This window comes from Hyla sarda, chromosome 1 (genome assembly GCF_029499605.1).
Source record: "Hyla sarda isolate aHylSar1 chromosome 1, aHylSar1.hap1, whole genome shotgun sequence".
Classification (NCBI taxonomy): domain Eukaryota; kingdom Metazoa; phylum Chordata; class Amphibia; order Anura; family Hylidae; genus Hyla; species Hyla sarda.
The window spans coordinates 414,719,510-414,732,642 of record NC_079189.1 but is presented as its reverse complement, the minus strand read 5'-3'; the positions used below and the strand labels follow the sequence as shown (position 1 = coordinate 414,732,642).

Sequence of the window (13,133 nt, the reverse complement as noted above, 5' to 3'; positions counted from 1 at the left end):
CAGTGCGGCACATCTATATACAGGCACAACAGAGCAACGTGCTTTTAAAGCCGCACTGCCGGCCACCACTCTTAAAGCGCTGTTACACAGCATTACACTTCAGTGCTGACGGCCGGCAGGCGTAAGCCGCACGCTGACACACAAACTGTCAGTTTGGTCTGAGTCTTAATACTGCTGGTCGCCAGTTTCAAAGCATCGGCTGCAAGCCGACTGCTCCTAATGCAGAGTGTGTGTGTGTGTCACATTAGGGGAAGTGGACACCCGGCCTACCGGGCCAATGCCCGGTTTGCCCGATGGCCAGTCCGGCCCTGCTTGTGTTGTAACCAATCATTATTTGCTACTGTGTATGTATTCACTATGCTTGAGAAAGGCCAACAGGTCGAAACGTTGGATGTCATATCTATTGGTGCAATAAAAACGGAGCCACTGCTTTCACCTTGAACACCATCATCATCTGTGCTGTGTCTTTGCTTACAATGGACAAATATATTATAATTATATATTATATATATATACACACATATACATACACACACACACACACACTTTGGCCATATAGTGTACTTTAGAAGTCTCTCAACCTCTTAAGGACCAAGCCCATTTTAACCTTAAGGACCAGGCCAATTTTATTTTTGCGTTTTAGTTTTTTCCTCCTCGCCTTCTAAAATCCATAACTCTTATCTTTCCATCTACAGACCCATATAAGGGCTTGTTTTTTGCGTGCCCAATTGTACTTTGTAATGAAACCTCATTTTACCAAAAAATGTACGGTGAACATAAGAATAATTTTTTAGGAAGGAAATTTAAATGAAAACCACAGTTTTGCACATTTTGGAGGGTTTGCGTTTTCACACTGTACACTTTACGTGACATGTGTTCTTTATTCTGTGGGTCAATACGATTAAAATGATACCCATGGCTAGATACATTTATATTTTTGTACCACTTACAAAAAACTCAAACTCAAACTTTTTGTACAAAATCAGTAATATCGACCTATTTTGACCACCTATAACTTTTTCATTTTTCCATATATGGGGCGGTATGAGGGCTCATTTTTTGCACCATCATCTGTACTTTTTATTGATACCATATTTGCATATATAAAACTTTTAGATCACTTATTTTTTTTGAATAAAATGTGACAAAAAAGCTGCATTTTTAGACTTTAATTTGTTACATTTACACCATTCACCGCACAGGCTCATTAACAGTATATTTTGATAGTTCGGACATTTACGCAAGCGGCAATGCCAAATATGCTTATGAAAATAAATTGACGCTTTTTAGGGGTAAAATGGGAAAAAGGGACAATTTTTGTTTTTATTAGGTGAGGGGATTTCTCACTTTTTTTTAAAAAAATTTCAACTTTATTTTTTTAATACACTTTTTATGTCCCCATAGGGGACTATCAATAGCAATCAGTTGATTGCTAATACTGTTCAATGCTATGCATAGAGCATAGCACTGATCAGTATTATCGGCTATCTTCTGCTCTGGTCTGTTCAATCTCAGACCAGAGCAGAAGACCCCTGGAGACGGTCGGAGGCAGGTGAGGGGACCTCCCGCCGCCATTTCAGATGATCGGATCCTTGCGGCAGCGATGCGGGCGATCCAAACGTCTATTTTAACATGCGCATTGACGCAGATACCGTGACCTGTATTGATCACGGCATCTGAGGGGTTAATGGCGGACATCCGCGCAATCGCTGATAGCAGCCGGGACCTGCAGTGTATGACGCGAACACCGCTCCGATGCTCACGGTCATGCACAGGACGTAAATGTACGTCCTGGTGCGTTAAGTACCTTTGCACCAGCACGTACATTTACGTCCGGGGTCATTAAGGGGTTAAGCTCTACCACAGACAAAAGAGACATGATCATACTTCAGGCTAAGGACTTTCTAGTTGTTCTGATGTCCATTACTATTATATAAACACTTGCAGTTAAAGAAAGTATATTTTATTTTAATGGTTTGTGTACATTTCTTCAGAGACTATTATGTCCAGCAATTTAGGTGCATTTTCTACTTGCACCATTCACACAATCATCACGTACCTTAAATAATTTCAAAATTTTCCAGGGCCAGCGTTTTTGTCTCCACTTCCTTGCGTCCACCGGATTGATCCCGTGCCACATTATCTGCCATGTAGTGTGCTGCAGCGGCAATAATGGCCGATACTCATCTCCTAAGCAGTGCACACAAAACAAATGTCTTCTAAGACAAGGACTCTTTCCAGTTCACATCAACATAACACATGCACAGTTTTATTTATACATCATTTCATTTGTAGGTCTTAACTTGTTAGAAGTATAATTTATACTGTAATAAAATCCTGCAAGGGTATTCTTAGCTAACCGTTGTAAAAACAAAGGAAGAATAATAGCTTGCAAACCTCATGTATTATGAACTAGGATTTTATTTCATTCCATCCAATTTTCTCCACCTCTAAATATACTGTGTCGCCCCAAGGAGGCAAGTGGAGAAGTAAATATGTTTTTTTTGTTTGTTTTTCAAATGTTCCCTCATTTCCTACGACAAGGCAATTGGGCACAGGGTGTACAGGGAAAAAGCTCTCATCAGTCTACATTCAATCACTCTAAGATATATATATGTTGACAGGACTTTCCCACATATACCCTGGATAGAAGGCTCCAATGTATGTTACCATATAGGCATATGTCACCTATACGCTTGTGTGTGTGTGTATATGTATATATATATATATATATATATATATATATATATATATATATATATATATATATATATTTTAAAAAATTTATACAGGCCCAATGGATGCCAAAAATACACTCTTGGGCTCTTCCACTGTGTGGATTTGGATTAAAGTTATTCTAAAATCATACCATACTCTGAGCCATGAGGGGTAGGGATTGAGTCTTCTTCTGTGTCTGTCAGAAGCTCTGAGAAAAAGAATAAGCAACAAGGTTTTAATAAAACACCACATAATCCCCATTACTTGTAGAATTGTTGTCCTCTTACACCAACAGCACAGGACACTAATAATTTTACACAGTGAAGTGGTTGGGAAAACGACTTTCCTATGAGTTACGCCCATACCTGGTTCATCTAAGATGGGGCCTGACGATAGCTGATGACGCATTCTCCGATAGACCCAGGTGGACAGAACAACCACAAGGACATAAGCAAAGTAGAGCAACAAGTACACTGTGTAAACATGGAAGACAAAACTAAAATTTTTATTATTGCAAAAGAAATGTAGTTTAACACTAGTACAAACAATGATGCACTGCTTACGAAGAACATGGTTGAAAATTAATGTACAATGCCATCGAACACTTACTAAAAGAAGCGGTTAAGAAATAATACTGGCTAAAATTTAAGTAAAATGAAAATCCAAAAAACATACCCAAAACATCTGGCAAACTCACATAACCTCGATAGAGCACATAAAATGTAAGGAAAATGGCGACCATATAAAACACAATGTCTCTCAGGAAGGGACGTGAAGCAGCTGTAAATGGTTTCACCAGTGCAATGCCTCCAGCGACCACAGTGGTAACAAACACACCAGCACCTAGAGCAGATAGGGAATCTCATAATGTTTACTACTAATATACACGTTACATCACACTGGTTAAAATATACAAGGTAAAAACTTTACATGTGTCATGTGGAGTTATATTTAGGTTTACACCAATATGTATTTACTCAAAAGGAGTGTTTAGTTAAATGAACATACCAAAAAGTGCACCTATGGCTAACCCAGCCGTTCTGGAGTCAGAGAAAGCAGCCACAGCACTGAATACATCAGGGGCACCATTTCCAAAAGCCAGGAATGTGACACCATGGAAATCAGTTGTTAGGGAAAAAATAGTTCTTGTCCCAAAGGAATGTGTCATCAGAAAAGAACCTATTTTCTAAATCACATTTTAATGTTAAACATCTTTCCATATTCTGAAATCTTGAAGTTTTCAACAATAAGCTGACACCTGTTCTGTACAGATCACTTTCCAGCAGTCACAGACAGGATTACAGTGATCAGTGACATCAGTATATAGACAAGACACCATTTACAATAGCTGAAGCTCAGAGTTCAGCCTACCCCTGCCTGTAGAATGGCCTCACACAGAATGTCTAGAAAACGCTCCCATTGATAGCAACAGGTCAGCTTCAGACCAGTTCATGTGGTTGCTGTAAAGCATGTATCTAAATGCTGTTAAAATCTTAGGGTCACAAGGGGGACTCCGGGGGAATTTATTTTATTTTATTTTTTTCAAAGCAACTGGTACCAGAAAGTTATACAGATTTGTAAATTACTTCCATTTAAAAATCTTAACCCTTCCAGTACTTATCAGCTGCTGTATACTACAGAGAAATGTGTGCAGTTCTTTCCAGTCTGACCACCGTGCTCTCTGCTGACCCCTCTGTCCTTGTCAGGAACTGTCCAGAACAAGTGGGGTTTTCTATGGGGATATGCTTCTAATCTGGACAGTTCCTGTCAGCAGAAAGCACTGTTGTCAGACTGGAAAGAATTACACAATTGTCTCTGTAGTATACAGCAGCTGATAAGTACTGGAAGGATTAAGATTTTGAATAGAAATAATTTACAAATCTGTTTAACTTTCTGGCACCAGTTGCTCTGAAAACATTAGTTTTCAACTTGTTTCCACCAGAGTTCCCCTTTAATCCTTCAGAGGTCGATAAACGGGTACCATTAAACGGAGCTTGTCATTAGATTTTACCATATATTACATGTGGTAACGCATTATAATTAGTAAAATCTTCTCTGACAATGCCCAGGAGATATTCCTGCTGATAGTGATGGTGAGGATATGCAGTATGAAAGGTGTCCCCAACATGGTTAAAAGGGGTACTCCAGTGGAAATTTTTTTTTTAAATTAATTGGTGCCAGAAAGTTAAACAGATTTGTAAATCACTTCTATTAAAAAATCTTAATCCTTCCAGTACTTATTAGCTGCAGTATACTGCCGAGGAAGTTTTTTTCCCCCTTCTTTTCTATCTGACCACAGTTCTCTCTGCTGACACCTCTGTCCATGTCAGGAACTGTCCAGAGCAGGTTAGATTTGCTATGGGGGTTTGCTCCTGCTCTGGACAGTTCCTGACATGGACAGAGGTGTCAGGAGAGAGCACTGTGGTCAGACAAAAAAGAAGTCAACTTCCTCAGCAGCTGATAAGTACTGGAAAGGATTAAAAATTTTTTTATAGAAGTAATTTACAAATCTGTTTAACTTTGTTGCACCAGTTGACTAAAAAAAAAAATAGTTTTCTTTAGCTCACCTCTAATTTTGAGAGCATGAGCTAGAGAAAAGCGCTTTAAGTCCCACTGGGAGAAAGGCACTTTATAAAAACTAGTTATTATTATTATATATTAGAGAATGAAAAAAGGAGGCACCATGACAGAACAAAAAATGTTGAGAATACAACCTGCATAATAAGCATTCTTAAAAAGGATACAGCTACATTATGGGATAGCCTGAGTGTTCGAGAGATTGCAGACAAATTTGGACAAAAGCTGGAAGAGAAATGAAAGAAAATGGTGACAAAAATAAAATAATAAATGAATCACATACAAACATGGACATATAGGAGGGACATTTATTTATATGGTCTTAAATTTAGATCAAAATGGGAAAATGTGCCAGATTTCTCACAGTGGCACATGCTGTGGAATTGATTTGGTGTATCTTGCTAGATATGTTACACACTTTTCTTTATCCCACCTCTTTACACCAATATTGACCAAACAGGTGCTTCCCACAAAAAAAAGTGCTGATCAGCTGGGACTAGGCATGGGACTGAGGCAAAGAGTGTTTGGGGAAGGAGAGTATCACTTTTTTTTTAATTTTAGGTCAGCCTGAATCCTTAGGCTGGGTTTATACACAATATTTTGGTCAGGATTTGGTCCTTGTTATGGGGCTCATTTTGGTCAGTATTTTAAGCAAAGACCAGAAGTGGGTTCACAATACAGTTGTTTATTAGAATAGAAAGTTATGTGGGCATAATGTTTATGTGTATAAGAAAACTCTCATTTCCTATTCTATAAATAAGAAAGAATAAAAAGTGGACAAACCCATTAGTATGAACAGTTTTCTATTTTGCCTGATGAAAACAGGGGGAGGACAGCACTCTGTACTTTTGATTTTCTGGGTCCACACGCACGGAAAGATTATCAAAGGAAGATGTCCCGAGACAGGCTTTGTTTGAATGCTTCAAAGGATTTTATTTACATCCACACAGAATAGACAACGCAAGACGCGTTGCAATTGATACTAACGGGTTTGTCCACTTTTTATTCTTTAAATTTGGGCATGCGACTGTTTGCACAGTTTGTACTATATTTACCCCAAACTTGCTTGGAGTAAACTGTGCAAAGGTGGCTGCTGTAAAAAAATATTTGTCGGATCGGAGCTGATAAAAGACAAAAAAAATTCAAGAATGCCATGTGTTCACACCTCTGAATTTCCATGCAAAATCCTGTGGAATTCAACGGGATTTGTGCTGCGCACATGGCAGAATTTCTGGCAAAAAAAATTCAGTATTCCCTGTCCACAGATCGAATGAACCTGTTCATTCTTTCTGCATACTCCGCATGGAATGCATAGCCGTATATGAGACGGCACATTTCTGTGCGATCCAAACGCCAGCATATTATGCCGCAGTCTCCGGAATGTCCGCACAGAGATTTTCCGTGTGGACATTCCGAAACGTCTACATAGCCAGAAGCGCATCCAGTAGGAAATAGAAGGATGAGTCCTTTATACTTTCCTTTTTAATAAATTTCTGCCTTATGCTTAACCTTCAGTGGAATTATTTTTTTTATACAACTGCAATGTGCGACACCAACCTTACAGACATGAGCTTTTGCAGAAAGAAATTATACCTACACAAAACACTTTAAGCATTCTCTAAAGCAACAGAAACGTCCACGGTAGTCACAGCACTGGTAAAAACATCCATTTATTAGAATCCATAAAAATCGACAGGATACAAAAAAGGTGCAAACTGACATGGTCGAGGTAAAAACCTCCCCCTCTGGCATGTTTCCGCCCTACCGGGTCTTAGTCATAGAAGTCGTATGACTAAGACCCAGTAGGGCGGAAACGCGTCAGAGGGGGAGGTTTTTACCTCGAACATGCCGGTTTGCACCTTTTTGGATCCTGTCGATTTTAATGGATTCTAATAAATGGATGTTTTTAACAGTGCTGTGACTACCGTGGACGTTTCTATTCTGGAGACAGTGAAGGAGGACTGATTGCACTTGCATGGAGGAGGTGAGCGCTTTCCAATTTTCTTTTATTCTCAAAAGCAAGTATTATTTTTCTCATCACAGCACACATTCTGAGAGTTAACTTTGTAAAGTGCCAAATGGGTGTGGTCCTTACACTGTTTGGCACTGTCAGCATTGATTGGATAGTCTCAGAATAGGTAGGGACACACTCTTTGCTTGTAACACCCAGTTGGCTATTAAGTCATACATTTCTAGTAAAAATAACAGAGACCCGGCACAACACAGAGCTATAATAATGTTTCAGAATTGTGTTTACTAAAACAGACAGGAATGGAGAAGTCACAGGTCCTCTTTAATAGCTTTGCTGCAGTTGTTGCCACTACTATGGGATTACTAAAGTTACCTATACAAAAAAGCACCATCTTCTCGAAAATAAAAGAATAAGATCCTTCTGGCAAAAAAAAAAAGATTTTGCAGCAGACTCCCTAAACAATATAGAGTCCACTGAAAAAGTTTGGCTCAGCTTCTCATTGTTTGTGGATTTTTTTTTATATCTATTTGTCATACTGATTTTACTGATTGTAAAGTGCTGTTAGCAGTATGTCACTAGAGGTTATTATAGTAAAATGACATTGGTTCTATACTTACAATTTCTCTGCAGTCACTGCAAGAATTATAAAGAGGTAGAGTAGCCATAGCGCCTGTTGAGAAAAATTTATAAAAATGAATATATATATATATATATATATATATATAATGATAATAATAACAAAAATAATTTAAGACATGTTAAAAGGTTGTTTTTATACAAGGACAGAGATACTAAAAAGACAAGATATAGCCCCGTAGGTGCATGCACACCACCACATGCCGCAGTGTTCTCCCCTAGAAAACTAAATTCAGTGTTTTGAGAAGTTTGTGAATCAGAATATCACTCAGAACCATGCAGGCCAAAATACACACACCTACCTTCAGAAGACCTAAATCTGTTTCTAATATTGGGCAACCTTAAAGGGGTACTCCGCCCCTAGACATCTTCTCCCCTATCCCAATGGATAGGGAATAAGATGTCTGATCACGAGGGTCCCACCACTGGGGACCTCTGCAATCTCGGCTACGGCACCCCAGATATTTGGTGCACGGAGATATCTCCTATCCAAAGGATAGGGGCTAAGATGTCTGATGTTCGTTTAGAGTGTCTGGTGCAGCGCCAGAAGCTTGTGACGTCACGGCCACGCCCATAGACTTACATTAAGGGAGCGTGGCATCACGATCGGGGTGTGACCGTGACGTCACGAGCCTCTGGCGCTGCACCAGACGCTCTAAACGAACATCAGACATCTTATCCCCTATCCTTTTAGGGGATAAGATGTCTAGGGGTGGAGTACCCCTTTAAGGCCAAAGAGCATGCATGAAAGTAAGAAAATCCTCTATATTTCCATGGTTGTGTTGGCAATGTTTGGTTGTCAGATGTAAATTTTTCCACATTGCTTTGTAACAGAACTACTGATAGAGGTACAGTGAGAAGAAAAGGTGCCATAGTCTTAGAGCTGAGATGTGGCAGAAAAATACATATGGTTTTTAGATAAATAATGTAACAGGCTATCAGCATTGTGAGGTAAAAAAAAGAGTTAAAGATTGCTTACAGGCTTGGACCAGCATTAAAAATAAATAAATCATCACTGCTGTTCCAGTGTCCCCTACCAGCAATGCCCATACGTCATGCACGTGATGCTGGCCTCAGCTGGCTATTGATTGGCTGTAGAATCACAGATACGTGGGACATTAAATTGGTATTCCAGGCAAAAACATCTTATCCCCTATCGAAAGGATAGGGGATAAGATGTCTGATCGCGGGGAGCCCGCCGCTGGCCCCCCCCCCCCCCCGCGATCTCCCTGCAGCAGCCCGCATTCTATGCGCAGCTGCGTCTGAAGTTTCGGAAACCTCCGGGCTTCAGAGACGGGGATGTGACGTCACGCCACGCCCCCTCCATTCATGTCTATGGGAAGGGGGAGTGATGGCCGTTACGCCCCCTCCCATAGAAATGAATGGAGGGGGCGTGGTGTGATGTCACGTCCCCATCTCGGAAGCCCGGCTCCCCGCGATCAGACATCTTATCCCCTATCCTTTCGATAGGGGATAAAATGTTTTTGCCCGAAAAACCCCTTTAAGTCACCATCTCTGGAGAGTAACACCTAAAAGGCAGCGCTGGAATGACAGCGAGTGAAAGGGTGAATAAAAGGGAGCTGTGCCATTCCCAGCCTGTATGCTATCCATAGAGCTGCTAAATGGACCATCGGAAGAGGCACCATTTTCTGGCTGTCATCTTTCCTTTCAAAGCGGTCTTGCAGAGACTTCACCTTCTAGCCTGCCCACCCACATCATGGCACAGAAGAAGCAAGAACCAAACAACAACCAATAGCTAATAAATCATACATCAGCTTAGGATGCCAGAATACTTACATATAGGAAGATAGCCATGGGAAGCAGTGGAGGAGGAAAGCTGCAGAAGGCTCCATCCAAGTAGTCAACGTAGCCATTGTTGTTACTGCAATCTGATGTGTTCCTGATAAACTCACAGCGGAGGGAAGAATTCAACTTCCCCACTTCCTGGCACTAATAAAATATATGATAGAATTTGAAAAGTGAAATTGTCTACTTGATCATATTTGTCCTTTTACTTTACAAATATAAAGTTTCCAACATTATTTTGTCCAACCAGACTCTACAGTACACCAGCCTAGAAAAATAGTGTACATAGTAGATTTACCTTACAACAGAGAAGATTTTTATTGGTTTCATGACATTTATTGTGTTGCAAATTTACAAACCAAGAACTAAAAAGGTGATCGCTCATGATATCTGCTGCTACAGGCTATACAACTTCCTTATGTGCACGCCATAAAAGTCATATTCCCACAATGTAGAGGCCATTAAGTTTTTCACGAATGCACATACTATATTTATCAGGTGGTATTTTGTTGAGCATAAATAAAATTCAGAACGGCCATTCAAGTTTCTCTATAAAAAAAAGAAAGCATTTTGGTGCAGGGGCTCTTGAATTTCTAGTCAAAATGACAATGAATGAGCTTTACAAGTTGTACTTTTCATTTCTACAGTAATAAAGTTTTCCATTCTTGCAATCCTTGCCTTCTAAAAACTATTATTATATATATATATATATATTTTTTTATCAACAGAGCCATATTAGGACTTATTTTTTATGGGAAAAGTTATACCTTTCGAAGGAAAAAAAAAGCAAATCTGCAATTTCTTGGGGTTTGTATTGTTACTATTTTGGGGCAGATGTGATTTTTTTATCGCTTTTTAACTTGTATTTTCAAGAGATAAGGTGATTAGAGATGAGCAAAGTTACAGTGAATCGATTCGTCACAAACTTCTCGGCTCGGCGGTTGCTGACTTTAGCCTGCATAAATGAGTTCAGCTTTCAGGCGCTCTGGTGGGCTGGAAATGGTGAATTATACTCACCGATAATTCCTTTCCTGGAAGTCTCCACGACAGCACCCATGAGATTATCTACTCCTCCTGATTGGGACAGGAAAAAACCCTGAGAGGTTAAATTCCCCACCCCTTCCTGTCCACACCAGTGTATTTATAAAGAACACTGAAGGAAAGGAAAAAAGTGCACCAAAAAACACTATAATAAAAAACCAAAGGGTGGGATGTATGGATGCTGTCGTGGAGACTTCCAGAAAAGGAATTATCGGTGAGTATAATTCACCATTTCCCCCCACGTCTCCAGGACAGCACCCATGAGAAATACCAAAGAATTTACTTAGGGAGGGACTACAGCACTGAGAACTTTATGTCCAAAGGCCATATCCTCAGAAGACAAAATGTGAACTCTATAATGTCTGGAAAAGGTATGAAGGTTTTTCCAAGTGGCAGCTTTGCATATCTGTTCTACAGAAGCTCCAGCTCGCTCTGCCCATGATGAGGAAATTGCTCTAGTAGAATGGGCCTTCAATTGTCTAGGAGGGGCTTTTCCTCTGGTCACATAAGCCTCTGAAATTGCGGTCTTGATCCATCTGGCTATAGAACTCCTAGAGGCTTTCTTGCCTCTATTAGGGCCAGCAAACTGAATAAACAGATTGTCATTCTTCCTCCACTGACTAGTTCTTTTAATGTAGATGAGGACAGCTCTTCTAACATCCAAAAGACTATATGATTTTTCTAAGTCATTTTTTGGATCTGAACAGAAGGATGGAACCAAAATATCCTGTGATCTATGAAAGGTAGAGACAACTTTAGGGAGGAAGTTAGGATCAAGCTTAAAAATGATTTTGTCATCCAAAAATCTGATATAAGGCTCTCGGATAGAAAGGGCCTGAATTTCACCTACTCTCCTAGCTGTAGTGATGGCGATTAAAAATATAGAAATAGAATCCAGAGGCTCAAGGGGATCCAAAGGAAGAGCCGCTAGAACTGTATTTAAATTCCACTGAGGACAGATATTTAAAGTCTTAGGTCTGAGTCTGCTGGATGCTTTAATAAACCTTGAAATCCACATGTTATCAGCCAAATTTTACATGATAGAGAGCACTGAGAGCAGAAACCTGTACTTTGAGGGTACTAGGGGAAAGACCTAAATCAAATCCCTGCTGAAGGAAGTCTAGAATTCTAGAGGTAGTATCTTTACAGCTAGATAGAAGGGTATTTACTACCTTTTCAGAGAAACCTTCCTTCAGCAGAATGGATTTCTCAATTTCCATGCTGTCAAGCTGAGGTTTTTGATCTGACGATGAAAGGATTGTCCCTGGAACAGCAGATCCTTTTGAAGAGGAAGACAGATGGGATCCTCTACAGCCAGAGTTTTTAATAGAGAGAACCAGCTCCTCTTTGGCCAGTATGGAGCTACTAGGATTAGAATGCAATGATAGTTCATTAGCTTCTGAAGGACCCGAGATATTAGTGGCAGGGGAGGAAATGAGTAACCCATACTGAATGTCAAATTCAGAGCTAATGCATCTACTGCTAGCGGAGAGTCCCTTGGATTTAGGGAATAGAATAGATCCACCTTGTGATTTCTCTTGGTTGCAAACAGATCTATTTGAGGACCCCCCCCCCCATCTCTCCGTAATCATCCTGAATGCCCACGGAGCTAGAGACCATTCCACTGGGTCTAATATGTGTCTGCTCAGGAAGTCCGCCTCCAAGTTCCAGACCCCTTTGAGATGGACTGCTGAGATAGAAAGCACCTTGTTTTCTGCCCAAGAAAATATTTGATGCGAAATTGACTGGAGAGCTGTGTACCTTGGACCTCCCTGACGCCTTATAAAGGCCACTGCAGTCATGTTGTCCAAGTAAATGAGGATATGGCGATATTTGCAGATCTCCTCTAACTCTTGGAGTGTCATCCATATTGCCAGTAGCTCTCTGAAGTTGGAAGATTTTCTTGCTGTCTGAGGATCCCATTTCCCTTGGACTACTCGAGACTCTGAGTGAGCACCCCATCCTCCTGCACTGGCATCCGTTGTTATGAGTAACTGGTTTGACTGAAACCAACTTACTCCCTTCTTTAAATTCTTCTTGAACGTCCACCATCTTAGAAGGGTTTTTACTTGAGTGGGAATTATCACTCTTCTGTCTAAAGCTTTCTGAGACTTGTCCCAAATGGCTAGGATCCACTTTTGTAGAGGCCTGGAGTGAAACTGATCCCAAGCTACTGATTGGATGCATGATGTCATATGACCCAGAGTGGACATTGCTGTCCTGATTGTACTGGAATGGAGGCTTAGAAACCTGGAGACTAATGCCTGCAGTAATACCCTTTTGGAATCCGGAAGAAAGGAGGTCTGGATCCTTGAATCCAAAAGGGTACCTAGGAATTTTTTCCTCTGACTGGGAATAAGATCTGATTTGTCTAGATTTAGGA

The 13,133-nt window shown here is 40.3% G+C and overlaps 1 protein-coding gene across 1 annotated transcript in view; it reads right to left on the bottom strand.

The window, feature by feature from the left end:
• Positions 1–13,133, bottom strand: part of SLC8B1 (solute carrier family 8 member B1) — a 51,296-nt gene that overhangs the window by 11,148 nt on the left and 27,015 nt on the right. Inside the window, exons 4-11 of the mRNA XM_056528775.1 lie at positions 9,701–9,853; positions 7,885–7,937; positions 5,464–5,520; positions 3,727–3,833; positions 3,394–3,561; positions 3,084–3,191; positions 2,870–2,926; positions 2,060–2,190 (exon numbers count right to left, since the gene is read on the bottom strand). Of these exons, the coding sequence (XP_056384750.1) occupies positions 2,060–2,190; positions 2,870–2,926; positions 3,084–3,191; positions 3,394–3,561; positions 3,727–3,833; positions 5,464–5,520; positions 7,885–7,937; positions 9,701–9,853 (834 nt within the window). The remainder of the gene's footprint in view (positions 1–2,059; positions 2,191–2,869; positions 2,927–3,083; positions 3,192–3,393; positions 3,562–3,726; positions 3,834–5,463; positions 5,521–7,884; positions 7,938–9,700; positions 9,854–13,133) is intronic.